At 41.2% G+C, this 25,946-nt stretch overlaps 1 protein-coding gene across 1 annotated transcript in view; it reads left to right on the forward strand.

The window, feature by feature from the left end:
• Positions 1-924: 924 nt before the first annotated feature.
• The window catches only part of BEST3 (bestrophin 3), a 37,149-nt gene continuing 12,127 nt past the window's right edge, over positions 925-25,946 (forward strand). Inside the window, exons 1-9 of the mRNA XM_080810538.1 lie at positions 925-1,059; positions 2,575-2,744; positions 5,897-5,991; positions 6,461-6,694; positions 16,692-16,846; positions 18,289-18,366; positions 18,455-18,607; positions 22,441-22,521; positions 24,255-24,406. Of these exons, the coding sequence (XP_080666664.1) occupies positions 2,593-2,744; positions 5,897-5,991; positions 6,461-6,694; positions 16,692-16,846; positions 18,289-18,366; positions 18,455-18,607; positions 22,441-22,521; positions 24,255-24,406 (1,100 nt within the window). The 5' untranslated portion in view covers positions 925-1,059; positions 2,575-2,592. The remainder of the gene's footprint in view (positions 1,060-2,574; positions 2,745-5,896; positions 5,992-6,460; positions 6,695-16,691; positions 16,847-18,288; positions 18,367-18,454; positions 18,608-22,440; positions 22,522-24,254; positions 24,407-25,946) is intronic.

Here is a 25,946-nt window from a genome sequence, read left to right on the forward strand (position 1 = left end):
TTTGCTCTAGGGTACTTCCAGTTTGATAAAGAAACCAGGCAAATGCATATAAAACTTAAAAATGCTATTTAAAAAACCTTTTTCAATGTATATTCCTCAACTTCAAAATAAGCATTTTTTAATTCTTTCCTCACAAAAATATACGTCTTTTGTCGTTATTTCAGTTAAACTAAAGTTGCAATGTTTGGGGCACACATTACTTTAGAAGGTTGCAAAGGCCCTGAATTATTTATTTCACTATTTAGAGAATGCCAATGTATTCCCTCTCTCAAGAAGAAAACTATGGAAGCCATTTTGAATTATTAAAAATTTTTCCTAGCTGCCCACAGAAGGGTAACAAATGTAATGAATCCATGTGCTGTTTTCCACTGCACTAAGCCATCACACATAACAATTCTCTTTGCTTTTCTAAAATATGCACGCGCACGAGCACAGGCATTCACAAACACAGATGCTTGTTGCTTTGAAGGGAAGATCATTCTCGATACCTCTCAAACAGGTGAAAATCTTGTATATAGTCTCACCTGCCCCAGTTTATGGCCTCACAACCACTCACTCTTCATCCTAAGCACACACAGACTACCCCGATTCCCCTTTGTGGCCAGTGAACTTCTAAACAGAACACTTCAGGGGAAAATGGATCTGTCTTCCTTAATCCCAGGGTAGAACCAAAATGAAAATAACAAGACATCAAGGGCCCAACCTCCTTCACGTCACCTCCGACTTCTCATTCAAAGGGGTACTTTGGGCGGCAGGTGGAGTTATAATTATAGAGTAGAAAAAAGCTACATCAGCAGCTGTTGCTTCTGTTTGTTCCCGGCTATAACTGTCATCAGTGGGCAAATTGGCATAAACAGGCCTCCGCAAGTGGAAAAACATTTAACTCCTGGACTGGTCACCCTCTGGGTCTTCTCGGTGGCCAGAGAAGGAAAGGAAATCTGAGTGTGCACGAGCGAAGTGGGAAGCCGAGCACAGCACCGACCTGAAGGCTCCTCTTCAGGGGGAGCCTGAAAGTGGAAGATTTTCTTTCCTGCCGGAGCCTCCAAACCCAAGAAATAGGTTAGTGCACAAAGAGTACCGTGTATTTTCATTCTGACCTCTACTCTATCCGATCTTAATTTTTCTGACGGCTGAAACAGGTGAGAGAGCTGTGAAACAGAGTTGAGGACTGTTATCTAAAATGAGACTGCCCATGAGAACAAATTACGAAATGGGCTTAATTTATTATGCTCCTCTCCCCCCATTTTGGCTGTACTCACATTAGACAGATAGACTAGGTAAAGATGGGAAATGAGACTGGTTTTGTGGCATGATTGCCGTCCTCTCGTAATGCCACTTCCCTATGCCAAAAAGCCCCGATTTCTTTACTAACATCAGTGATGTTGAAAGTTTAAGTTTGTGAATGTAGTGCCAGAGTTTTATTTCTTCGGGGAAACTAGGCAAATCAGAATTGGATTGTTTTCTCACCTCTGAATAAAGACAGGAAGTTTTCTCATTTAGATAAAATGTGTGCTGCAGGCTACTTCCTGTAAGAAATCTGCTAGAGGATTTATTTCCTGGGTCTAGCCCAAATCTATCTAAAACCTCCATAATTTCCATCGAAGTAGCTCTCTGTAAAACCCTCCTCATGGATCCTTTTGAAGCAAAAAAGACTTCAAAGACATCTCATGTTATCTGTTTATGCTCCATGTTAGAGAGTAGTGGTGCAGGATTAGTTCAAGGCCATCTCAGAACTTGAATGTTTGCTGTCTTGTTGAAAAGCAATGGAATTCCAGAGAACTCACTGGAACTAGGCATTGGGGTCCCATTCTCATCCTACTCACATCTAGAACAGATCCAAGTAGAGAGAGCTCAAATCACGGCCTCATTTTGGTCAGTTCCAAACAGAAAGTGAACCTCCCTAGGTATTTTATGATGACTTTTCCAGGGAAAAGTCCACTACTATCGTGGTGACCCTTCCTTGAAAAGTGTACAGAGGGCTCCCCATGCACTTGGAGCCCCACTACAGAGGTACCCACATCCAACTAAAGGCACCAAAAGTGACCCATGAATTAAATTCCCACAAAAGGCTTGCTTCTTTTCAACAATATTTCCTGATTTCTAAGTAGAGAGCCATAAATTCCCCCTCAAGAAATTTAAGGGTGAAATAGATATTTCTTTACATACGTTAGCAAATAAAGACCCAAAGAGTACATTTGGCTGGTGCTTTTGGAAATGTCAATTTTTATAGCATATTGATACCGTAAATCTTCCCATGAATTAAGAAAACACACAACATATTTCTTAGATCATATTTGTTCATTTAAATATTACTAAGTGATGACTATAAAACCTGGATAACATTTAGAAATGAATGCGAGTTCCAATATCACCCTTTCCAGAGACTACTTAACTCCCCTTTCCCACTAAAAGATTCAGTGAGACGAAGGTGCTTATCTCCAAATTCCAAATCGGTTAAACAGAGAAAGGCAGAATGGGGAGATGGCTGGTTAGTGGCTTGAGTCTGAGACATAGACTTAACGCTCAAACTGAAACATTGCTTTTTACTTGTGTTTTGTCTTCTTGCTCTTCTAGACAAAAAAGCTATCCAAGATGACTGTCACGTACTCCAGTAAAGTAGCAAATGCGACTTTTTTTGGATTTCATAGGTTACTCCTCAAGTGGAGAGGCAGCATCTACAAACTACTATACAGGGAATTTATTGTCTTTGCTGTTTTTTACACAGCAATAAGTTTGGTGTACAGGTACCTTCCTTTGCATGTCTCCTATGGCCATCAGATATCATGGAAGAATACAGTCTCAAAAATCGGAGCCTTTGGTTGCCGCTGACTTTTGCATTATGTAATCTCCTCCTTTGCATGATCCTCTCTTGCCTTCTTCGACTCAGGACACGGTATTTTAATCCACACCTAACCATGCTCGGGATGTTAAGTAGACTCTAACTATCATGTTCAGGCGGCTCTCAGTCCAGCCCCACGTTAGCTGATCACAACGAGTTATGCTGCCAGACTTCGCCAGAGGTATAAAAGGGGAGATTTATACTTAAATACTCAGCGATGATTTGGAATGGCAAAGGCCACAGACAAATAATCACTTGTGCCTATCTCAGCTATGTCACTGATAATTTCAGTTTGTAATTTGACAGCTTATAGCAACTACCTACATAATTAACGTGTTTGAGAATGGTATATATCAGGCAACTTTCCTTTCTTTTGCCTGGAGTGACAAGATCTTATCCAGGATGGTGCCTGCCAATCTTACCTATACCTCAACTAAATAAAGGCCTGAAAACTAATTTATTTTGTTTATATCTTCTGAGTTTGGGGCATTGTTATATTCACAACAGAAGATGTTTATTCTTTACAACATCACAACCTACGCCTGTCAGACTGACAGAAAATCTGAGCAAAATCATGTCCAAGAAATACTTTCATGGCTAAAATCATGGTCTTGATAAAATTTTATCAATAGTACAAAAGAGAAGCTTTGTGGGTTTTTTTTTTTTTTTAATTAAAATTGATTGCATTCACTTCTACTCTGGGGGAAGTTAGAACTTAAAATAAAAAAGCTAAAGGTTTTTGAGGCTGTATTTCCTTCTTTTCTATGTACTTCAGTTTGTTCTTTCCTGCATACAGATGAACAAATTTGTATTATCATTGCTCTTACCTGCCTTCTTCTTTGCAGTAGCAGGACTCCATCTGAAGAAGAGGGGATAGTAATTTGGCCGGCCGATAATTATCAAAAGTAGAATAGGAAGAGCTGTTTTGCTGCCTATCAAAATATCTGTAAAGGGAAAGTGTTATTTACAAACCTCTAATCTTCTTTCAGTTGTGTCTGATAAATACAATATTATTTGGACAATTTATTTTTGTGTCATCTAATCCTTCAGAATATGAAATGGTGGAAGGCACATGACGTTTCAGAATAATTGTCTCATTAGTTTATTTTTACTAATGTGAGTTTATTGCTGCTACCGCTGCTTAGGATAGAAGAGCACTTAGAGCAGCTGCATCCTAGCCAGAAATCCTCCATGGGGCCTCCACTTTTGCTCCAATATCTTATTTATACCCCTTAAAATTGCATGCATATATTTTTAAAATTTTTTTAGACCAAAAAGTACTTACATTTATAATAATGATCAATTGTGCAAGTCATTCTTCATTTTTTAATGTTCAACTATAAAATCTTATTAAAATAGATGTTTAATCTTGATTGAAGGCATACCAAGAACTATAGGCTGACTTTACCAAGAAAGTCAAACATACTTGTAGAAAAATATAGACATAGTGTCATTCTCATGTGTACTAATAATCCTAAATTTTAAAATTCGATTATAAGCAAATAATTACACTCAGCAAAAATCGTAAGCCAAAGACAGAATTCATTTCTTTGATTATATCTCTTTTTTACTTTTGGATAAACTTGACAAAATCATCATTTTAGTACTTTCTAGCTAGTAAACTTTCTATGTAGCTAATAGCTGAATATTTTTTCCTTTGGCCAATTATTAATAATAACAGCTTCTTTAATCGATTAAGTATGACACCATATGTTAAACAGTTGTATATATAATATATTCTTTAAGCTTCATAACATTCCTAACACATGGTTATTATTATTCCCATTTACATAAAATGGGAAAACTGAGGCTCAGAGAGATTTAAAGATAGGTTCCAAGTCCAAACCTTTAAGTGGCTGATCTGGAATTCAAACCTGGGTTCCTCTGACCTTATGGCCTCTGCTTTCCACATTAAAATCCTCTTTGACCATTTCTATTTGAGTATCAGAAACTGTTCTGGCTGTGACTTGTCATTGGCATGACCTTGACACTCCTGCACAACCCGTTCCTAACTTCAGAATTTCTGACACTTCCTCCAAAGCCAAGGCAGGAATTCCAAGCTCACCCTGCACCCCAAGTTCACCCTGCACCCCAGAATCCTCTCTCAGCACCAGCTCTTCATCTGCAATCTGGCTGGTAGCTCCCTGTTACCTCATTATTCCTCTGCTTCCTTTATCCAAGTTCTCCTGACTCAAACAGGCCCTTGGCACATGTTATCATGGATTTCCAAGGGATTTCTTCTTCCCTTGGAACAGTTGTTCTCATTCTTTCATGCAAATTCATCTGTGTTGTTCCTCTTTCTAGATCTTGACCATGACTTGAGACCTTTCTTCTGCCTCTGAATCCCCTCCCTATAATATAAACATCAATAATAGTTTCAGTAAATGAATTTATGTCAAACAATACCAGAAAATGAGTTTTGGTCAGATCTGTAATATAAATTTTTATATTTATATTATATAACTACAAACCCACCAAATATAGTAATAAAAAATTTTACTTCTAGTTATATCTGCATTGTTTTATATTTTAACTAATTGTAGGCTATGAAATAAACAGTTATAATATCCCTTGAAGTATAGCACATATGATCAAGAATGTGCTAAGTAGCATATTCAGGGAAGAGTAAGATCAAGATGTCAAATTTAGGGCTATTATTTAGTAATCAACTTAATAACTATAATTCACTTAATCAAGACACTTTTTTAAAGCATACTTGATGAATAATTGAAAATTGGATGCTTTCATAAGGTATTTTGCTCTAAATCCAATGTATTCATCATACAAAAGCTTAAAATGTAAAGTATTTAAAAATAAAAGTTAATAAACCCCACTGTCTAATGGCCAATAACATTCATGTACTAAAAACGTTGGTACTTGAACGATTCGGCAATTAAAAAGCCTTTGAGATACATCAGCTCAGGTAGGAAAAAAGTTATTGTGCCTTAAAAAAAAATTACAAGTATTTGTGCTTAATTGTTTGCACTGAATATCACTTGCAAAGCAGGTGCAGAAGTATAATATCATAAAGGGCTATGCATTTTATTTTTGCTCCAGATTGTTACTTACAGGAGCCCAAAAACGTTACTTTGAAAAATTATCAATTTACTGTGACAGATATGCTGAACAAATTCCAGTAACCTTTGTGCTTGGTAAGTATAGGTCACACGCAGAATGCAGCCACACAGCTGTCTCCGTTAGGATGACACCGATGACTCTGCATGGGAGTGTTTCCAAGCTGAGAGGCATGCCTGAAAAGCCACTGCTTGCAATAGAACCCCAATCACCCGTAAGATTTTCCTTCAGGACTGCTTTGGCTAAATTAACCCCAAACAAGTTTGAGGTAATCATTTGCGATTGAACAATCAAGCTTCCTCTTCACTAACGCTCCATTTTTGCTGTCCATATTTGAACTCTAATACCCACTCACTGGGTGCTAAGGCCTTGCCAGGCACAAATTACTTAATTTTTTTTTTTTTTTTTGGAGGGCAAAATTCTAAGATACAGATAGCAACATATTTTTACATCCCAATCCCTAAAAAAGCTGAAATTCTGCTAAAAGCATCAGGGTCAACATGTATGCTGCAAGAAATGGCTTTATCGTTTCCTGTCATTTTACAGGGTTTTATGTCACTCTGGTAGTGAACCGATGGTGGAACCAGTTTGTCAATCTGCCCTGGCCGGATAGGCTGATGTTCCTCATCTCCAGCAGTGTTCACGGAAGGGACGAGCACGGGCGCCTGCTCAGAAGGACACTGATGCGCTATGTCAATCTCACGTCTCTGCTCATCTTCCGCTCTGTGAGCACGGCTGTGTACAAAAGGTTCCCAACCATGGACCACGTGGTTGAAGCAGGTATGGTGAATGACTTTGCCCTCCGTGGACTCCCTTCAGCCTAGATCGGAACCTCCAAAATTCCTCTGAAATTTTATTTATTCATTCATCCAAGAAACATTTACTGATTACTTCCTATGTGCCAGAAACAGTCTTCAGAGGCAAAAATGAGTAAGACATAGTTACTGCTCTCAAGAAGTTTCCTAGGGGTGCAAAAGAGAGGAAGTGGCAGAGAGTCAACTTCAAATTAAGTGGCAAAGAGTCACATGGCCTTTAGGTAAATATACTATAATAATAATTACTGTATTTATTAGAACCATGTTAATATCACCTGACCTTTTCTAAAAGTCAATTCTAGCAGGAACCAGCCATAAGTTTTTGTCTAGGCAGTATGGCTCTGGTCTCTCTTTGACCCCTCAAAGTAGATGGAGTTGGGGACACCTGCCTGGCTCAGTTGCCAAAGGTGCAACCCTTGATCATGGGGTTGTGAGCTCAAGCCCCACACTGGGTGTGAGATTACTTTAAAAAGAAAAAATCTTAAAAAAAAAAAAAAAAAAGATGTGTTTGTTCAACCCGCACTCCTGGGCACAGTATGCTCGGAACAAGTCATGTTGGAAGGATCGTTCTCTTTGGTGTGTTAATATTTAGGAGAGAAGCTGTCAGAGCAGACCTCAATGGGATAAGGATTAAATGAGATCATTGTTGGCAGGCACCGAATAAAAACTGGTAGTTGTGCTTGGTGGTTGTTTATCAGTCTGATAGTTTGTTGGGATAGATTAATGAATACACATTTTAAAACCATGAGGTGGGGCGCCTGGGTGGCTCAGTTGGTTAAGCAACTGCCTTCGGCTCAGGTCATAATCCTGGAGTCCCAGGATCAAGGACCACATCAGGCTCCCAGCTCCACGGGGAGTCTGCTTCTCCCTTCAACCTTCTCCTCTCTCATGCTCTTTCTGTCTCTCTCTCAAATAAATAAATAAAATCTTTAAAAAACAAAAACAAAAACAAAAAACATGAGGTGATTCTGCCTTTATATTGAGTACGGTCTCAAATTAGGTTGCTGTATCCAGGCTCCTTTTCTGAAATGGCCTTGAAAACAGATTTTTTTTTTTAAAAAAAAAGATTGGTATTTGAGGGCTTTTTTGAGGAGGTTTTTATGCATGGGCATAACGAGCCTCGTGCTGACTTCAGTGACTCAGTTGGTTTGTGTGGAGCCTCTGAAGGAGGACAGAACTGACTGGAGCCATGAGGGTGCCTAGGCCTGTGCGGGTGCCTCTGGGGCCTCTGTTGACATCACAGGGAACAGGTCCGTACTGTTCTGGCTCCCTCTGAAGTGTTCTCACAAGAAGCAGAAAAATCAGTAGTTGGGCAGCTTGTAGCCACAGGGACATAAAGTTTGTGCACTGGGCAGAGAGGCAAAGGTTCCAAACCACTGCCCTCGGAGCTGGGGGAGCCAGTCCAGAGGCCGGATCCTTCCTGACTGGCCCATGGTTCGCCATATTGAGTGGGCACCCGCTCTGTGGACTGGCAGCTGGCTCGCCAAACTTGCTTCTTTCCCCAACAGAGAGGGCTGAGTCAGTGTGCACATGGGGTCAGTTTCCACTCTTCCCCAACTGGACACATGCCTCCGTCACTGTCTGACTGTCCTTGGCCTGTGCCAACGTTTCTGGGAAGAACAGGAAGTTCACGGATGGCGGAAAATGTCTAGCAGACGCCCTGAGCCCAGAGCCAGGGCACCTGCTCTGCCTGAGGGGAGAGAGGGCTAGTAAGTAAAGCACAGGGGCCCCAGAGGAGTGGGGGCAAAGGCTGGAGGCAATGTTGAGGGTACAAGAAAACCTACTTCCTGTCAGGTGACTTTCCTACATAAAATCACTTGTCAGGAAAGGTACATGTTCTCAAACCTCAGTGCATAGTAGATTTTGTTAAAAGTCAATATTGCTAAAAACTCAGATCCCAAGATACCACACCTAGAGATTCTGATTCAGTAGATCTGGGGTGGCCAGGAATGAATGGATTTAACAAGCCCCTGGACACTCTGAGGCAAGGGGTCCCTGGATCACATTCTGAGAGACAATGGGTTTTAAGATGGTTGGAGTTTCCCTCTAACAGCTTTGCCTGAGTGAGAGGGCAGAGAGAATGACCAGCATCTCCTTCTGAGGCATCTGGCAATCTCTTGACTAGAGCCAGATGACCTAGGTTACCCACCAGCTAGTCCCTAACTTTCCTTGCTTTGAAGTTGGACAGTCAAGTTCCAGTAGTCTGGAAAATTAAAAGGATCAAATGCATGCTGTTGGGGCAATACATATGCTTTGATGTTACAGGTTAAATTTCTCAAGTTAAAAAATAAAATGGTTTCATTTCTGCTCACATGAAAATAGAAATACCCATAGAGTGCAAAATAATATCTATAATGCTGAAAATTCCCTAAACTGGTCTGTTCTCAGTTATTTACCAGAGGAGCTATAACAGAAGTGTCTCTATCATTTTGCCTATTGGCAACAAACCTGGCCCGGAAAATTTCAGTCATTCCAATCACCAGCCCTGGAAGATGTCACTCATTCTAAGTCAGGTCAGGTGCACAATTCCAGACCTTTGCCAGTTCAAACAATGGCCTTAATTGGGTATTTGCATTATGAAATGAAACTGAATCAAAACATTTTAGTTGGTGTTTCATAGTGATCAGGAGAAAAAAAAAAATTTCTCTTCAAAATTACTCACCAGAATCACAGAAATAGGTGATAGGAAATTATCTACACTCCTCTAAAACAAATGTTACTAAAGCTGTTGCTAAATCTGTCATGTATTTGCTTATTTAATAAAGATCTGTTGAGTGTATATGATACGCTAGGCACTGTGCTGAGCACGGGAGCACAGCTAGAAGTGAGAATAGATATGGTCCCTGTCCTCAAGGATCAGCAAAAATTGCTACACATCTTTGCTCACATGAATCATTTTCAGAGACAAACACGAATGTATTTACAACTGAACTTTATATCTCTACATTGCATTTTTATTTCTCCCAAATCGTTTCCTTTTGTGCTTGGTAGCCCATAAGAGTGATTAGAAAACAGTAAAATTTGGGGTGCCCGAGTAGCTCAGTCAGTAAAGTGTCTGCCTCTTGATCTCAGCTCAGGTCTTGATCTCAGAGTCATGAGTTCATTGGGCTCAGGCATGGAGCCTACTTAAATTAAAAAAAGAGAGAGATATAATGAAAGAAAACAGTAACATTTGAGGAGAGGACACTGTTCAGTATTCTTAAAGCCCTTGGCTCTTAACATGAGGTTCTTTGAGCTTCTTCTATAATGAAAGACCCTGAGGAGACCCCATCAGAATTTTTAGCAGCACTTATGGTAAACAGACATTAATACAACTAAGCAAGCTCCCAATTGTCAAATGGCTGTTGAAACACAAGTTCTACCTTTAGATGCACTGGCTGGAAGGCTAGCCCCACTCAGATCATGTAACCTGTGATCTTCTCTTACTAAGTAAAATCAAATGGCTGTTGTATAGTATTGACTTCCTGCCCTGTGGTGTGCTGTTCAAGCTCTTTCAGATGCATTCCATGGCGGCAGGGCTCCTTGGTCTCTGTGAGATCTCCTGCAACTCTGCGCTCCAGAGAGGTGATCAAGGAGACAGTGGCATTCGCAGCTGTGCCAGTTTTTCCTGCTGGCTGAACTTTTACAGGCTGAGTCAGTTACCTCTATAGTCTCACATGCTGTGCCCAGAACAGACAGAATGTCATCCTGTGAGTGAAACTTGACTCACCTATGCACACTTGCTCTACATAGGACAGAAAGTGCACGGCGGAACCAGCCCTACTTGAATGAATGCCATGATGGGTAGTCTCAGCGGGTCAGGGTTTGACGATTTCACACAGTTCTAAGAGTTAATCAAGGCATCCACTCAATGTTTCTCAAAGTGTGATCATAGACTACATTCATTTATCAAGGGGACTTTAAATTGCACGTTCCTGGGCAGCAGGTAGAATCAGAATGTCTGGGGCTTAGCAACTAAGAGTCCCCACCTCAAACAAGCTCCTGGAAGCTCTGCAGGATGTTTAACCCCAGGCCGAGAATGCTAAAATGGCATAATGATTCTGTGCACTAGGCTAGATGTTCCTAAATTTTGTTGCAAGTTGAAATTACTAGAGATCTTTTACAAATACTGATGTCTGGCGCCCACCCCAGACATTGGAATTCAATAGGTGTTTGATGCGACCCAGGCAATAGGAGTTTTAAAAGCTCCCCCGACCACTCTAACACACAGCAGAGTTTAGGAAGCACTGTACCAGAACACAGGGCACAGCTATCAACTTCTCCAACCTCACCTGCAAATCACCTCACATCTGCTCACTCAGGGAAAATAAAATTCCGGGCCACCCAGACAGGTGAGGGCTCAGAGCACTGATTTAGGGGATGATATTTCCTGTGTGTCATTTGTAGAAGGTGGTGAACTATCAGGGGACAGGGATATGGCTGAGTAGAGATGTTTTACCCACATGAGGAAAAGAGGGAAGGTTCTCTGTCTCTGGCCAAGATTGCAATCCTAGAAACTGATTTCACTCAACCATATCATATTTCAAGCTTTTCAAACTATGGTTTGTAATTCATTACTGGGTTCTTAAGTCATTTTAATAGCTCACAACTAGCATTTTTTAATGGGATGGAACAGAATAGAACAGAACTAAACTGATCAGAAAATATCAGAGAGCCCACCAGCTGAAAAAACCGATCATTGTTTGGGAACAATGTATCTTACTGTGGTCCGTGGTTTAAAAAAAAAAACAAAAAAACTCACATCCTGCCCACAGTGGTTTCACAATGTGATTCCATCTTCCTCAATCTCTCTGACGTCCCTTTGATTTTTCCAGCTGACAAGGATTTCTAAACCTCTACCATTGAGTTTAAAGGAGCACGGTAGTCAAATCCGGTGGCTGCATTCAATTCATTTTGAAAGTACAATACAGAGATGAAAATTAGCCAGACACATTGCAATCTTCCTGAAAAAGTCATCTCTCTGAGATGGGCTCAGATGCTGAATGCACAACCTTCTCTTTCAGAAAGAACTGGCAATAAACCCATTCTGCCTTCAAGCTTTGAGATGCCGAGCTCTTCTGCTAATAGAGTCTCATTTGCACACTCTGCTTTAAAAGCCAAAGACATCTGCCTGAGTTTCAACTGAGGCAAAACAGACCAAATGTATGGCAGATGAAAATTTTTAAAGACTGGAATATTGTTTATCAGTGGACTCAACTAGGCCTTTGGCTTGAGGGAAGTAACATTTTACCTTAAAGTAGGAGGTCCTACTCCATCAAATCACAATTCTAGTTGCAAATAAAAATGTGTGTGTGTGGGGTGGGGGGTTACTCTGATTTGAAATATTAAGGAGGTTTCTTGGGACAAGTATAAAAATTGCTGAACAGAGCTGACCTGGCCAGAAAGCCAGAATGAAGAGAGAGCAAGAGAAGCCCTGAGCAGATGTAACAGCAAGACAAAGCAGCAATGTCAGGGTTATGGGTAGGACCCGAGGGAGCATGGCATGAAGACTGACAGGTCAAGGTCACAGGGTCGTGTGAGGACCAGCCCAGGTGACAGGGCCACCAAACTGCGGCAGATCAGTGGGTGTGCGGATCACACAGTCCTAGCTATGAGCATAATGACCACATTCTGAAAAAGTTCCTTGGTCTCTGGTTACAGTGGCCTAAAGTACTGATAAGGATAGAATTCCATTTCATAACAAATATCCTTTTAATTGATTTGACCAACAATCTGTGGATTTCCTTGTACTTGACCAGTGATGTGATTTCCAAAGACAGGGTTACTTTTAGTATGTAACTAAATGTGACCCTGAGGGGAACAGCAAAAACCACCATGCCTGTGCACTCTTGGAGGACACTTTAATGTCTGGTTTGTCATCCGCCCTCCACGGAGCTGAGCAAAGTACTCCTTACCTCTGGGCTGAAAAACTAAAAATCCACAGCTTTCCTTGCTCTGCATGTCCCCTTCCAGTGGGTGGGTGTTACCTGGGAGAGGGGCTAACTCTAGCTTTTGTGTCAGCCCTGAATAAACCCTCACTTTGCATATTTGCGTTCTGCTAAAAAGCCAAAGAAGAACTTGCCAGGACAAATTGATCCATACTCCTGAATAAAAAATAAGCAGAGGTAAAGTTATTCTTTGGTCAAATGACAGAGATTGCAACCGGTATATAAACGGGGTAATTTTTTGAAAATTGCAGCATAAATCCCAAGAATGTAAGTGCTAGCCAATTGATATGAAATGTCAGAGAATAGGCTTCCAGGTAAAGGATGAACCACTGCTTCAAATCTTTAAGCATAGAGCCAAGACAGGTCAAGTTTATTAACCTCTTGTAACAAGGCTCGATCATGCTCTGCAAGTCTTTAAAAAGAAAAAGAAAAAAAAAGCGGAGTATCTCGATCAGGCAAGACCTTTGAGATGCACTGAGAAGCGAGAAGTGAATCATCAGGCTCGTTGTTATTTTTGACATCCAGACAAAGTCCAATTCCTCAGGCATGAGGAATTTCCTTCTAAGCTAATATAAATAACCTGAGCATTATCTAAAATGAGTCTCCTGTTGGTAAATATTGGCTTTATAGTTGATACTCTGTTTGCTTCAAATACTGAATAAATAGAATCTTCATGGGGGGGGGGCGTGATTTTCAAATGTTGCTGTGTGTCAGAACTTGTACGTGGAACATTAGGAATAGTGGGGAGGACCACAAGGGAAGGGAGGGAAAACTGAAGGGGAAGAAATCAGAGAGGGAGACAAACCATGAGAGACTCTGGACTTCAGGAATGAAACTGAAGGAGGGGAGGGATGGGGAAGCTGGGTGGGTGTTAAGGAGGGCACCTGAAGTTATGAGCGCTGGGTGTTATACACAACTAATGAATCATTGAACACTACATCAAAAACTAATGATGTACTATATGTTGGCTAATTGAACATAATAAAAAAATATATTTAAAAAAAAATGAATTTCCGGCAGAGCTTGGTACATATGTGACTGCCTGGACCCAATTCCATTAAATCACTCCGGAAGATTTGAATGAATGCTGATGCCTGGACTCACTCTAGACCACCTGAATCAGAATTTTCTAGAAGTACCCACATGAGATGGTAAAGCACAGAGCTGGTTCTGAGTCTGACTTAGTAGGTGAGGGTGGAGCCTAGCCCTCTCCATGGGTGACAGATGTCACAAGTGACTCAGATACCCATGATCAGTAGCCCCTATTCTCAAAAACACTGACCGAGATCTAGGTAACTCCAAGGCTCTATGAATCAGTGACTTTCAAAATGAGCAGGTCTCTCTTCTCTTTGACTCCTCTTCTATTAGAGTAACACCTCTGAAATAAAACCCTGTCTCCATGATAAGGAGGGAGGATTACTTAAAGGGGAATAATCATATTTATAAATTGATTACAGGTGATTAAGGATATAAACTAGGTTACATTGGGGCAAAAGTTGATTTTCATCTGAATGTGTTAGAATTTCATAAGCAAATGACCACATTCCTGAGACAAAAGTAACTCAAAATTAGTATCTAACAAAACTCTATTTTTGAAAAAAGATTTAATTCAGAAAACATTACTGGTACTAAATTACAATTAACACTGAAAAGTCCACTTAAAAGGTCAAGGGAATAAGTACAAGATTAGTAACTGCATCATTTTTAAAATTTAATTTATTTGTTTGACAGAGGGAGAGCATAAGCAGGGGGAGCAGCAGGTGGAGGGAGAAGCAGGCTCCCCGCTGAGCAGAGAGCCTGATGCGGGGCTCAATCCCAGGACCCTGGGATCATGACCTGAGCCAAAGGCACTCACATAACCAACTGAGCCACCCAGGGACCTGCATCATTATTTTTTTTTTAATAGCAAAAAATGAAAACAACTTAATGTCTATTCAAAAGAGGACTAATTAAATAGAACATTGTATATGATTAGCTAAATAGCAGCCATTAAAAACAATAATGCCACTCCGTATATACTAACAAAAAAAGATCTCCAAGATATAACCAAAAAATAGAAACAAATGACAGATATGTATGTATTTAGTGTAAAGCCATTTGTGTTCTTAAAAATTAAGCCTGTATGATATTTCTCTGGAAAGATACACAATAAACTTGTCACAGTAATTCCTTCAGAGAGGAAACTGTGTAGCTGGGAAAATAAGACTGACTTTTCTTATTAATATTCTTTTGGTCCTTCTGGATTCCTGTAGCATTTGAATGACTCAATCAAATATTTTAAAAAGCAAAAGGTCAAGTGTAAACTGCAAGCTTTTAAAGTACATACTTGAAGGACACCTGGGTGTCTCAATTGGTTAAGTGTCCAGCTCCTGGTTTTGGCCCAGGTCATGATCTCAGGGTCGTGACATTGAGCCCCACGTGGGGGCTCTGTGCTCAGTGGGGAGTCTGCTTGAGATTCTTTCTCTACCTCTCCTTCTGCCCCTACCCACCCCCAAATACATAAAAAATAAGGTACATATTTATATGAACAAACACTGGTACACAGTAGACATTCAGTAAATGTTTGTATATTAAATAAACCTGCTCCCTTATTTCTCCTCTTCTCTTATTCAAATCTCTTCTTTCCTTACTGTGCAGGTTGGGGGTGGGGTAGATAACTAAAATTTCATAATGTATTATGACTTGGCACTTACTGAGTGCTGGGTATGTGCTAAGCATTATGTTAACCTCTTGACATGTGTTCATCACCTCATGAAATTCTGCAACGTGCCTGGGAAGTATACCATCATTTCTCTTTTACACCTGGGAAAACTGAGGCTAGAGAGGTCACTGCAAGCTCAGGCAAACTGTGTTATATACATGCACACACACAAATAAAGATTGTAAAAATTATACTTTTAAGATATGCTGTGGGCACTATGAAGATCATACATTCACTGCCCTTCCAAAGGGTCTTAGCAGAAGAAATCTTTATGTAGGACAATCCCTAATACAAGGCAACAGAGAGCACTTCAAAGGGAACTTTGAAGGGGGGAAATCCCAAGGGAAGGAGAAAACCAACATCAAGGAAGGCTTCACAGAAGGGGACTTGGTAGATCAGGACTGTGGAGGGAGCGAGCGAGCAGGAGGAAAAGCATGTGATTCATGGTTTCCACACTATACTAAGTGCATTGTATATATTAACACCTTTATTCTTTCAATCGTAACATTTCTTTTTTTTTTTTTTAAGATTTTGTTATTTTATTATCAGAGAAAGAAGCGGTCTTCTCTGATGTGGGACTCAGTCCTGGGACCTGGAGATCATGACCTGAGCCAAAGGCAGATGCTTAACCAACTGAGCCACCCAGGTCGCCCATTAATCCTAACATTTCTAAGTATTCTTGCCCCCAATTTTAGATGAATAAATCAAAACCTAAAGAGGAAACCTTCCCCAGATGTTCTAGTCCCCATTTAATGTCACCTTACTTCCTAATGGCCATCTTTATGAGGGATTACCAACATGCCTTGCCTTATATACTATTTTAGATAACTTATATATTATTGTTAGATAACTATATATATATATATATTATTGTTAGATTAAAAAAATTGTTTGCACACACACACACACACACACACATTCCTTTTTTTTTTTTTTTAAGATTTTATTTACTTATTTGACAGAGAGAGGGAGAGATCACAAGTGGGCAGAGAGGCAGGTGGAGAGAGAGGGGGGAAGCAGGCTCCCTGCTGAGCAAGAGTCTGATGCAGGGCCGATCCCAGGACCCCGGGACCATGACCTGAGCCACAGGCAGAGGCTTAACCCACTAAGCCACCGAGGCACCCTACATTCCTTATTTCTAATACAAGTATAAACTTTTATGCATTTTTATGCATCTTTTATGCATTTTTAATATCCCCCAATTGTATACTCCCATAGTAACCATGAAAATATTTATGGTAATGTCTTAGTGCTAGACTAATTCTGCATAATTACGCTATTTTTATTTTGGTTTTTTTTTTTTTTTTTTTTGCTATTTTTATTTTGTGCTAAAGGGTTTATGACAGCAGATGAAAGAAAATTATTTGACCATCTCAAATCTCCTCATCTGAAATATTGGGTTCCATTCATCTGGTTTGGAAATCTTGCAGCGAAAGCCCGAAAGGAAGGTAGAATCAGAGACAGTGTTGATCTACAATCATTGATGACTGTAAGTACCTCACAAATCATCAGTGTAAGATGCTAATCAGAGACCAGCAGGGATCTGGATGGAACAGGTTAGACCAGGACAAGTCTGCTTTGTTCTGGTTCCTTTGGAACCAGAAAGACTGGGCTAGTATCAGAACCCTCAACATGCAGGACAGGAATAATACACAGGTTTTAAGTCATGTTGATTGCTGGTGGTTGTTGGGAAACTCGGTCTAAACAGAATTAGGCTTTGTAACAGGCTCTATAAGAAAGTGTCCCTTAATTGATTACCAATAACTGCCAAGAGTTCTGAATGATCTTGTGTCCACATGGCGTGTTTACCATCCCTGGCTCCACGATCCTAGAATAAAACTGGAGTAAAAATAAACCTGCCCAGTCAGTTCCCCCCAGTTGGAATTTCCTGAGGTTAAGCCAACTTTTCAGATACTCTAGGAAATGAAATGATGTTTTCATTAAATGAAATAACCCTGAGTTCATCTGAAAAGCAAATTTATAGAAGGGCTAGATAGACACGTACCATGACCATCTCCTGCCTGAATCAGGCAAAAAGGAATGAATGATATAAAAATAACTCACAAATTAACATAAACTCCTCTCCCCAGTCTTATGTAATAACTTATGCTTGATAAGGGGGGGCAGGAATCAATGGATTGGAGTTCTTCCTGCTCCAAACAGAGATCATTTTCTATCAATGTAAGTGTTGTTGTAAAGTCCTCATGGGGGCAGCGGGCGGAGGATGTGCTTCTTTTTTTCTAAAATCTATAGCAAGCATGATTTCAAAAGAGGTAGAGAAACAGAAAAAAAAAAAAAAAAACCTGCTCTCACAGAAATGTACCAAAATGGATAGAAATGACTTATTTAAAATATTAACGCCCGCCTTCCCATCACCACTTTGGGCCAACATACATGTTAGAAATTACGGATTCAACAGAGTAGGGGATAGTTCTATAAAGTCCTGATTTCTTTTAATATTTTTTAAAACGTCCTTTTTGCATTGTGGAATGATGTTGATGGCCATTTCCAGAATGTTTCCTTTCGCAGTCGCCCTCAGAACCAATTAGAGCCTTACAAAGTCAGCCTCATCCTTTTATGGACATATTCCTTTTTTAAAAAAAATATATTATTTATTTATTTATTTGACAGACAAAGATCACAAATAGGCAGAGATGCAGACAGAGAGAGAGGAGAAAGAAGGCTCCCTGCTGAGCAGAGAGCCCGATGCGGGTCTCGATCCCAGGACCCTGGGATCATGACCCCAGCGGAAGGCAGAGGCTTAATCCACTGAGCCACCCAGGCACCCCTTTACGGACATATTCCTAAAAGCCACAGCCACACTACGAATCCCAGGAAATCTTTACTGCCCCACCCAACATCTTAGTAAACCCATCATCTTAGTAAACTTAGTAAACTTAGTAAACTATGTTTTATCTGTTTCTACCTTAGGAAATGAACAAATACCGCTCTTGGTGCAGCCTCTTATTTGGCTACGACTGGGTTGGGATTCCGCTGGTCTACACCCAGGTATCAAGCCCTTTGCAGTCGGTTTTTCCTTGCTGCTTGCCGTGGGCACCTGGCGCCGGGCTCTCACTCAGGCTTCTCTCCGCTGCAGGTTGTCACCCTGGCAGTCTACACCTTCTTCTTCGCCTGCCTGATTGGACGCCAGTTTTTGGATCCCACCAAAGGCTACGCGGGGCATGACCTAGACCTTTACATTCCAATCTTCACGCTCCTCCAGTTCTTCTTCTACGCGGGATGGCTCAAGGTAGCCCACGGCCTCCGTGCCTGAGACCCACTCTGTAATCCCTGTCATGTTCTACCCTCTGCACCCCTGGTCTGTACTGAGTCACTCATTCATGAGCCCTTCAACAGTAGATTTAACATTTAATCGCCCAGGGATGTCATTACTTTTAAAGTAGGGATTCAAGAGATGTGATGAGTACCATATTACAGCCATCTAAAGCAAAGAGATTACAAGAACACTCTTTTACGGCTACTGATTTTTTAGTCTTTGTGTGCTCCCATTAGGATTCTAGTAATGTAATTAAAGTAATAACCGTAACTGCCTTGATATTTTGTGCCACAATCGGCAACTAGGGAGAGTGAAAGAGAGTGAATAAGAAGCCTTGTATATCAGGCTTCAGCATTAGCATTGTATTATTATCTCGGTTCTGCTCAACTCTGCAGTTAACGGTGACTCCCTGAAATCCTACTAGCTGTCCCACATTAAAGGCATCCCATTTCCAAAACCAGAACTGAGCCTCAGAAAAGGATTCATCAGAATCAAAACCAGAAAGAGCAGGATTTATGATGACATTTGGTTTGCCAGGAAATTAAAAACAGGCCAGAGTCCTGAGAAGGACTTGTCCCGCCATCAGTGCAGAATTGCATTTGTCCTCACCCCTTAGTCCCCTGAACCTCCCCTCCCCCAGCACCTTCCACCCCACCCCTGCCCCTCACCCAGCCCTGGATGCCTGCGTAAACACCACAGCCTGAGGCAAGAGAAGTAGTACACATACACACAAAGACAATGGTTCCATTAAGGTAATTGAAATCTAATGACAGTTTGAAGATGACTTGAATAAAATGAATTGTCCAACACTGACCTTGCAGCCAGCCACACCTTGTGTGCACTAAAGCAGCCTTCCAGGCTGTGGCAAAGTTTTCGCCTCCAGTGCCTTTACTTTGATTGGCTTGAATCGTTAACCAGGAAAAATAAATATACTGGCATTTCAAGGAGTAAAGGCATGTCCTTTATAATTGGCAAAAAACATTTTCAGCTGAGTGACAGTGATCCTTAATTATTTTTACCCACTTAAGACAGAGAAAGAGCAAGAGAAACAATAGCTCTCATCTCCCATTAGAGAAAAAAGAAGACTCCGGTCTTATAAACAGAGAATCACCAGGCTGGTCCAAATGCTGGATCATTCTGGTCTTTTACTGTCCTGTCTCCTGAGTTCTTCGCTTTGTGTCCATGTGGTGTTTGCCCAGCCTGTATGCAACTGTTAACAGTTCCTGCCTTCTGAAATGCTCTCTAAAATATTAACATTCTGTTCCTTTATAAAGTACTTTTAAAGGCAAAATATGAAAATACAATCTTAGCTCCTTTAGGAGATAGACAGCCCAAAAAGAAGAGAACTGCTTTCCCACCCAATGGATTAGATCTCACTTTCTAAGCAGCTGTTTTTATCTTGCCCATCCTAATATTTATAAATCTTTTCAAAATGTAAAACAACAACAACAACAACAAAAAACCCTACCCCATCTTAACCTTATAAATAGTATATTACTCAGTTATTTGCTGGAAAGGGAGCTTTTAAGAAACTAAAAGCTATTTCTTGAGATAGTCAATCCAGAAACATAGTATCATTTGGGTAGGTAAATGTAAACTCTAATATTATATACAGGAATGATCCCATAAAAGTGAAATTCTGGATGTAACAAAAATATTTTTAAGGCCCATTCAGTGACCTATTACAACCCCGGGCCAGAAAGAGTGGATTGCCCCTGGAAGATACAGTGAGGGACTTTGACAGGGATATTGCTGTGAGGCTGACTGATTCCGGGCACAGGCCCTGCCCAGTTTCGTCACTTACAGCAAGGGAGATGCGTCTCCAAGTCAGTGGTTCTCGACTCCAGCCACGCACTAAAATCTCCTGGAGCTTCACCCAGTACAGAGAGCTCAGCACAACCTCGCACCCGTTAAATCAGAATCGAGGGAGGCACCCAGGCATCAAGTGCCTTTAAAGTTCCTCAGGTTATTTCGATCTTCACCCAAGGTTGAAAACAGCTGCTCTAAGTGGTTAGTGGTTAGACTTAAATCCTAAAAATTAAGTAGGTAGATTTTCTACCAAATTGTCTGAGAATATAGAAACTCAGCTAACCAATGGTGCCTTTATTTTTTACCCTTACTTTTTTCCCATCTAGGCTCAATGTAAGTAAAATCTCTCTACCTGCCTCTCACTACCTGTCTCTTCTGTCTCTGTCTCACATACCTACACACACACAATCTTGATAATAAAAATCAAAGAGATTATTTTTTAAATTAATTTATTTATTTGAGGGAGAGAGGGAGAATGCAAGCAGGGCTAGGAGCAGGAGAGGGAAAGAGAATCCTAGGCAGACTTTGCTGAGCGCAGAGCCCCCTGTGGGGCTCCATCTCACAACCCCAAGATCATGACCTGAGATGAAACCAAGAGTCGATGCTTAACCAATTGAGCCGCCCAGTCACTCCTCAAAGGGATTATTTAAAAAGGAGGCGAGACATATTTGTTATATAAGTCTCTCATCAAGGCTCTCCAATTCTGGAACACAGTAAGATCATTTCATATTGATCAACTATTAGAAAATATGTGAAAAAAAATGTGATAAAGAGCTACCTATACTTTTCCCAGTGGGAAACTGACCAGGTACCAGAAAACCCTTTAGAATAAAACAAAGGGAGACAAATTCCAACTTTATGACTTGCTAGCTCTCTGACTCATTCATTTAGCTGTTATGTCCAATAATTGTGAAAACTCCTTGTATTATTTTCTTTAATTATGCTTTAAGTCTTTGCTGTTTTATCTTCCCCGTGGTTACATTTGGTCTTGTTATGCCCCAATAACGGGTCCGTGATTAAAGGAGCGAGACTGATACAAAGCGAAGGTCAAGCAAAGCTTTATTTCGCGCCAGGCATCAAGAATCTAACCGAACGTTCGGGGCCGCACCTCTTACAAGAGAGGGCGACACTTCTCTGTTTCACAGTCTAGCTTTTAAGGGCAAAGACCATGCGGTTGGGCCTGGCCACGCACAGGTGGCCAATGAGATTGTAACACACCCAGGAAACTCCACAGTGATGTTAGGTGACCAATTGAATTATAATTTACCCTAGTAGACATTTGAATCAGCCTATTACACCTTGATTAGGATTGGCGCCAAAAGGGTACCCAAAGGGCGGGGGCCCATACTCCTTGGTAGTTAGGGAGACAGTATGCAACCCCCTACTGATCGAATGTCTCCACCTGGCCTGACCCACCTTTGTATCTGGGCATTGTTACCCGGAGCTGGTTTCCGGACCGCCTTTAAGTGAATCCCCTGGGGGAAGGGGAGCGAGGACAGTTCAAGGGCTAAACAAGGTTTTGTTTAACCTCAATGAAAGCCTCTTGACAAAATATAAACATAAAATAGGTCCTTACAGTCTCATCACCTGGGCCCTTGTAAATTTCTTCAGCTCACAGGCTACATAGCCCTACGGGTGCCCAGCAGAGTGCCTTGAACCTTGTCAGTGCTCCTTCAACATTCACTGGCTAGATCTGCCCCCGAGCATCAATTATTCGGCTCCTAGACGGTACACAGCTTCTCTTGGGGAGGGTCTGCACTGTCCCCAGCTGAACAGACAGACAGATCCACTGGAGAGCAAGCCCATCCAGGTGCCTCATTTGTGGTCTGACAGTCGAGTCTCACTTGAGGATAAATATCGGTGTCGGTGGAATGACCCACTCCCCTCTGGGCTTCATCTCATGGAAGTGGCAAAGGGCGTCATCTCCGTCACCTTCAGCGTGCCTTCTTAGTCTTCACAGGCATCATGATGGCCTTGCTCTGTGTTCTCCACTGCAGGTAGCTGAGCAGCTTATCAACCCATTTGGAGAAGACGACGATGATTTTGAAACCAACTGGTGCATTGACAGAAACTTGCAGGTTAGAGGAGCTTCTCTTTCCTGTACAAACATTAACAATGAATCCCTTGTGGTGTTTCAAATCTGAACAGACTCAGAATTCGGGCCCCTGAGCTTCAGAGCTTTAGCCACAGATGAAAGAGGTTTGGCTTTTCAGTACGTTGTCTCACGTCCTTCTGGAACCTCACAGGTCCTGGGTCTCTGTTGCAGTAAAGATTAGTCCCTTTAAAGTAGAATTTCAAGCCAATTTTCTTTGTAAGTTTCCTTATTAGTTTTATGCAGCCTCTTCCATCTTTCTGCAGAGCAATATTTTCATCCATTCTTTCATCTGTTTTGTGTTGCCATCCAAGTGGGGTGAGCAGGGACATAAAACGGCAGCCAGACATGATCTGGTGGGAGCTGAGTTCCCAAATTCGTGTGATGTAGGAGCCTGTGGTCAGATGACCACCCAGCAAGGCACTGGGCATGTGGGCCACACCGACCTGTGTCTCAAATCTAACTGAACTAAACCAAATGGACCCCAGGACCCTGACCCCACAGCATTATTCCAGAGAGGTTTTTCAGGAAGAACCAGCATGAGAGAATTTTCCTTTCCAATAGGACTCTCCTCAGACCATTGTCTCCCTCACAGGCTAAGAAAAGAATTTTAATTTGTCTGCTTGCTTCGGGCTTTTACTCAGCTCTTCAACAGGTTCAAATGTTTCACCGTAGATCACTGTTGGTTCACAAACTGGCCCGAACGTGGAGGCCCAGCACAGAGCAAGGGAAGCCAGGCCACTCCAGATTGGCGGCTAACTAAACAAGGGGACTGACAGACCAGGCTTGGCTTGGGTGGCCACAAGACAGGTAGATCTCCATGTCCCCCCGCCAGAATCTTCCAAGTTTATACAGAGCCCTTAACTGGGTTCAGCCCCACTTTCAGTCAAGATGGTCTCAACAACAGGGTGCTCTCTCAAGGCTGTGTCCTTGAAACGGCTCCACTGTGAGAACAGTAGGTAGAATGTACATTCCAGTGAACAGGGAAGGGGTGGGGAGTGATTGCCTGGGTTCAGCTTTCAGGTCAACAGAGGTTACATCCTCTCTGTGACCTCCTCCAACAATCACACTGTCAGTCTGTTGGGGAGGAAGCATAACAGGCCACTTGCTCTTTGGAAGAATTGGATTTGCAGAAGATTAATAATTTATTCATGCCTCAGTGTGTCAAAGTCAAGAAGAGAGAACACTATATGGCCCCAGGCTGTGGAGATTTGCTGATATATTTTTCCAAACAAACAAACAAACAAAAAAATCAAGATGCATAAGAAATGATATCAAGTGTAACTATGTTTATGGAATCAACAGAATGGGATATTGAGAATCTTCAACTTCCTGTAATGTCTGGAACTATGAGTTTGCTGTCAGGATAGCCATTAGACAACATGGTAACTCTGAACAAAGAAGAAAAAGGTGTCTCTCCTGCCTCCAGGTAAAACGTTGCTGGCTCCATTGTGGGCTTGTGGCTTGATAAACCAAGTCTGGGCAGTTTTATAGGCCCACTTAACCCCCATTGCCAAGGTCAAGTGCTCTTGTGCAGTAAACAACATGCACAACTGTGCAGCAGCCTTGGTTACAGCAAATATAAACGACAGACATTTGTATATTTACTCTTTCAGACTGTTCTACCCTTCTGCAAATCCCACCCACCCACTAGAACTTACTCTCTTTGATTATACAACTCATATCCAAATTACTCTAACAATAAAACAATGATTTTAGGTCTCTCTTTTAGCTGTGGATGAGATGCACATGAGCTTACCCAAGATGAAAAAAGATATTTACTGGGACGATTCTGCTGCTCGACCACCCTATACGCTGGCAGCTGCAGACTACTGCATACCCTCATTTCTGGGGTCAACTGTCGAAATGGGGTAAGTGTACTTTTTAAAATCATCAATATTTGGAAAATACAATATGGTACTGTTCTGATTTTTTATGTCCTAATCTTGAATTTACTTTCATAACAATTCTCAACTATTAATATCTTAGAACAGTAGCCTTTTCAAATTTTCAGATATAATTAACATGCCCAAGGAAGTTTGAGAGTAAAGAGACTCTAGTTTCTAGTTTAAATGTGATGTGTGTGTAATTGGGGGTAATTTGCACTTCACCTTGTTTTTATACCACAGAAAAATTTCCAATAGTTATGAAACCATCCTCTTTTTTTCCCCTTCCAATTTGAAAAGTAGTTTAATTATTCAATTATATAGTCATTTAATTATGACTACCATAATTAAATGTGTTTGTTTGTAACAAGTATTAACTGAGCATATACCGTGTGCAGGCACTGCATTAGACTACATGGAGACAAGAAAATCTTAAGGAATGAGATAAGTTTTATCAAAAGTTTTCTCTAGGATTTTAATTCAACTATGTTGACAAGTCAGTCTCTGTTCTGCGGTTTTAACTTAACAATCTGTCCCTCTGTACTTAGCTTTAAATAAATGGGCTGAGGCCTGAAGTAAATCATGCACAGTTCTTGAATAATTTTATTAAATCTGATAATGTATATGATTTTGGAGAAATGTGTGAATGTGGGGGAAGTTTAAGTATATTTGCTGAAAGCAGATGCCACAGTTTCCAAGTAACTTAAAGAGAAGACTATGGACAAATTTAGAAAAATAAGAAGAACCCCTCTAAAAAATTGTAGAAAAAAAAATTGTAGAGAAGACAAAAACTTTTGTAGGATTTCTCTTATAACTTTGGACAAAACTGTGTTTGCCATTCTTTGAGGCCAGCTCTCAGATTTGTGAGGTGAGTTCGTATCCTGTCTTTGCCACCTGGGGCCTTCTGTTTTCTCCCCCACCGTGTTCAGCCTTCCCCTTTCCCTACCATCAGGATATCTAGTTTCCACCCTATTCCTACAGCCCTATTCCTACAAGGCTTTACCCTGGGCCAAATGTCTCCTAATCCTAACAAATGATGGTTTGTGGCACCCCTGCCCTAAAGGAGCCACTGAGGCTGAAAGCCTTCTAAGATCCAAAGGGAAAGATGACAAAGTAGAATTTCAGGAGTTGTGGCAAATAATGAGATAATTTAGGAGCCAGGAGAATTGCCTTGTTGTACTCAAAGCACACCTTAGAGAAGGTTCCAGGCTAGACTTTCCTCTGCTTCTAGAAGGCCTGCTAAGGCCCAGACTCTCCTGTCCAGGGCTTCCTTCAGCCTGGGGCGCTCAATCCTCCCCCAGCTGGCTGCTCAGGCTCCATGAAGAGTCATTCCCTGTGGTTTTCACTTCTCAGCATTTTGTCATTCATTCTGAAGGGACAGTTTCATGGACTTTGAAATCCTTCTCAATTTTGAAAAATAATAGATGTTTTCCTCTGAGTTTGTTTTTGGATAACTCAGTAGGCTTTAACATTTCCCTCCATTCCCATCACTGATGAATACAAAGTGTTCGAAGATCTAACTTGT

The sequence above is a fragment of the Martes martes genome (genome assembly GCF_963455335.1).
Source record: "Martes martes genome assembly, chromosome: 8".
NCBI classification, from domain to species: Eukaryota; Metazoa; Chordata; class Mammalia; order Carnivora; family Mustelidae; genus Martes; species Martes martes.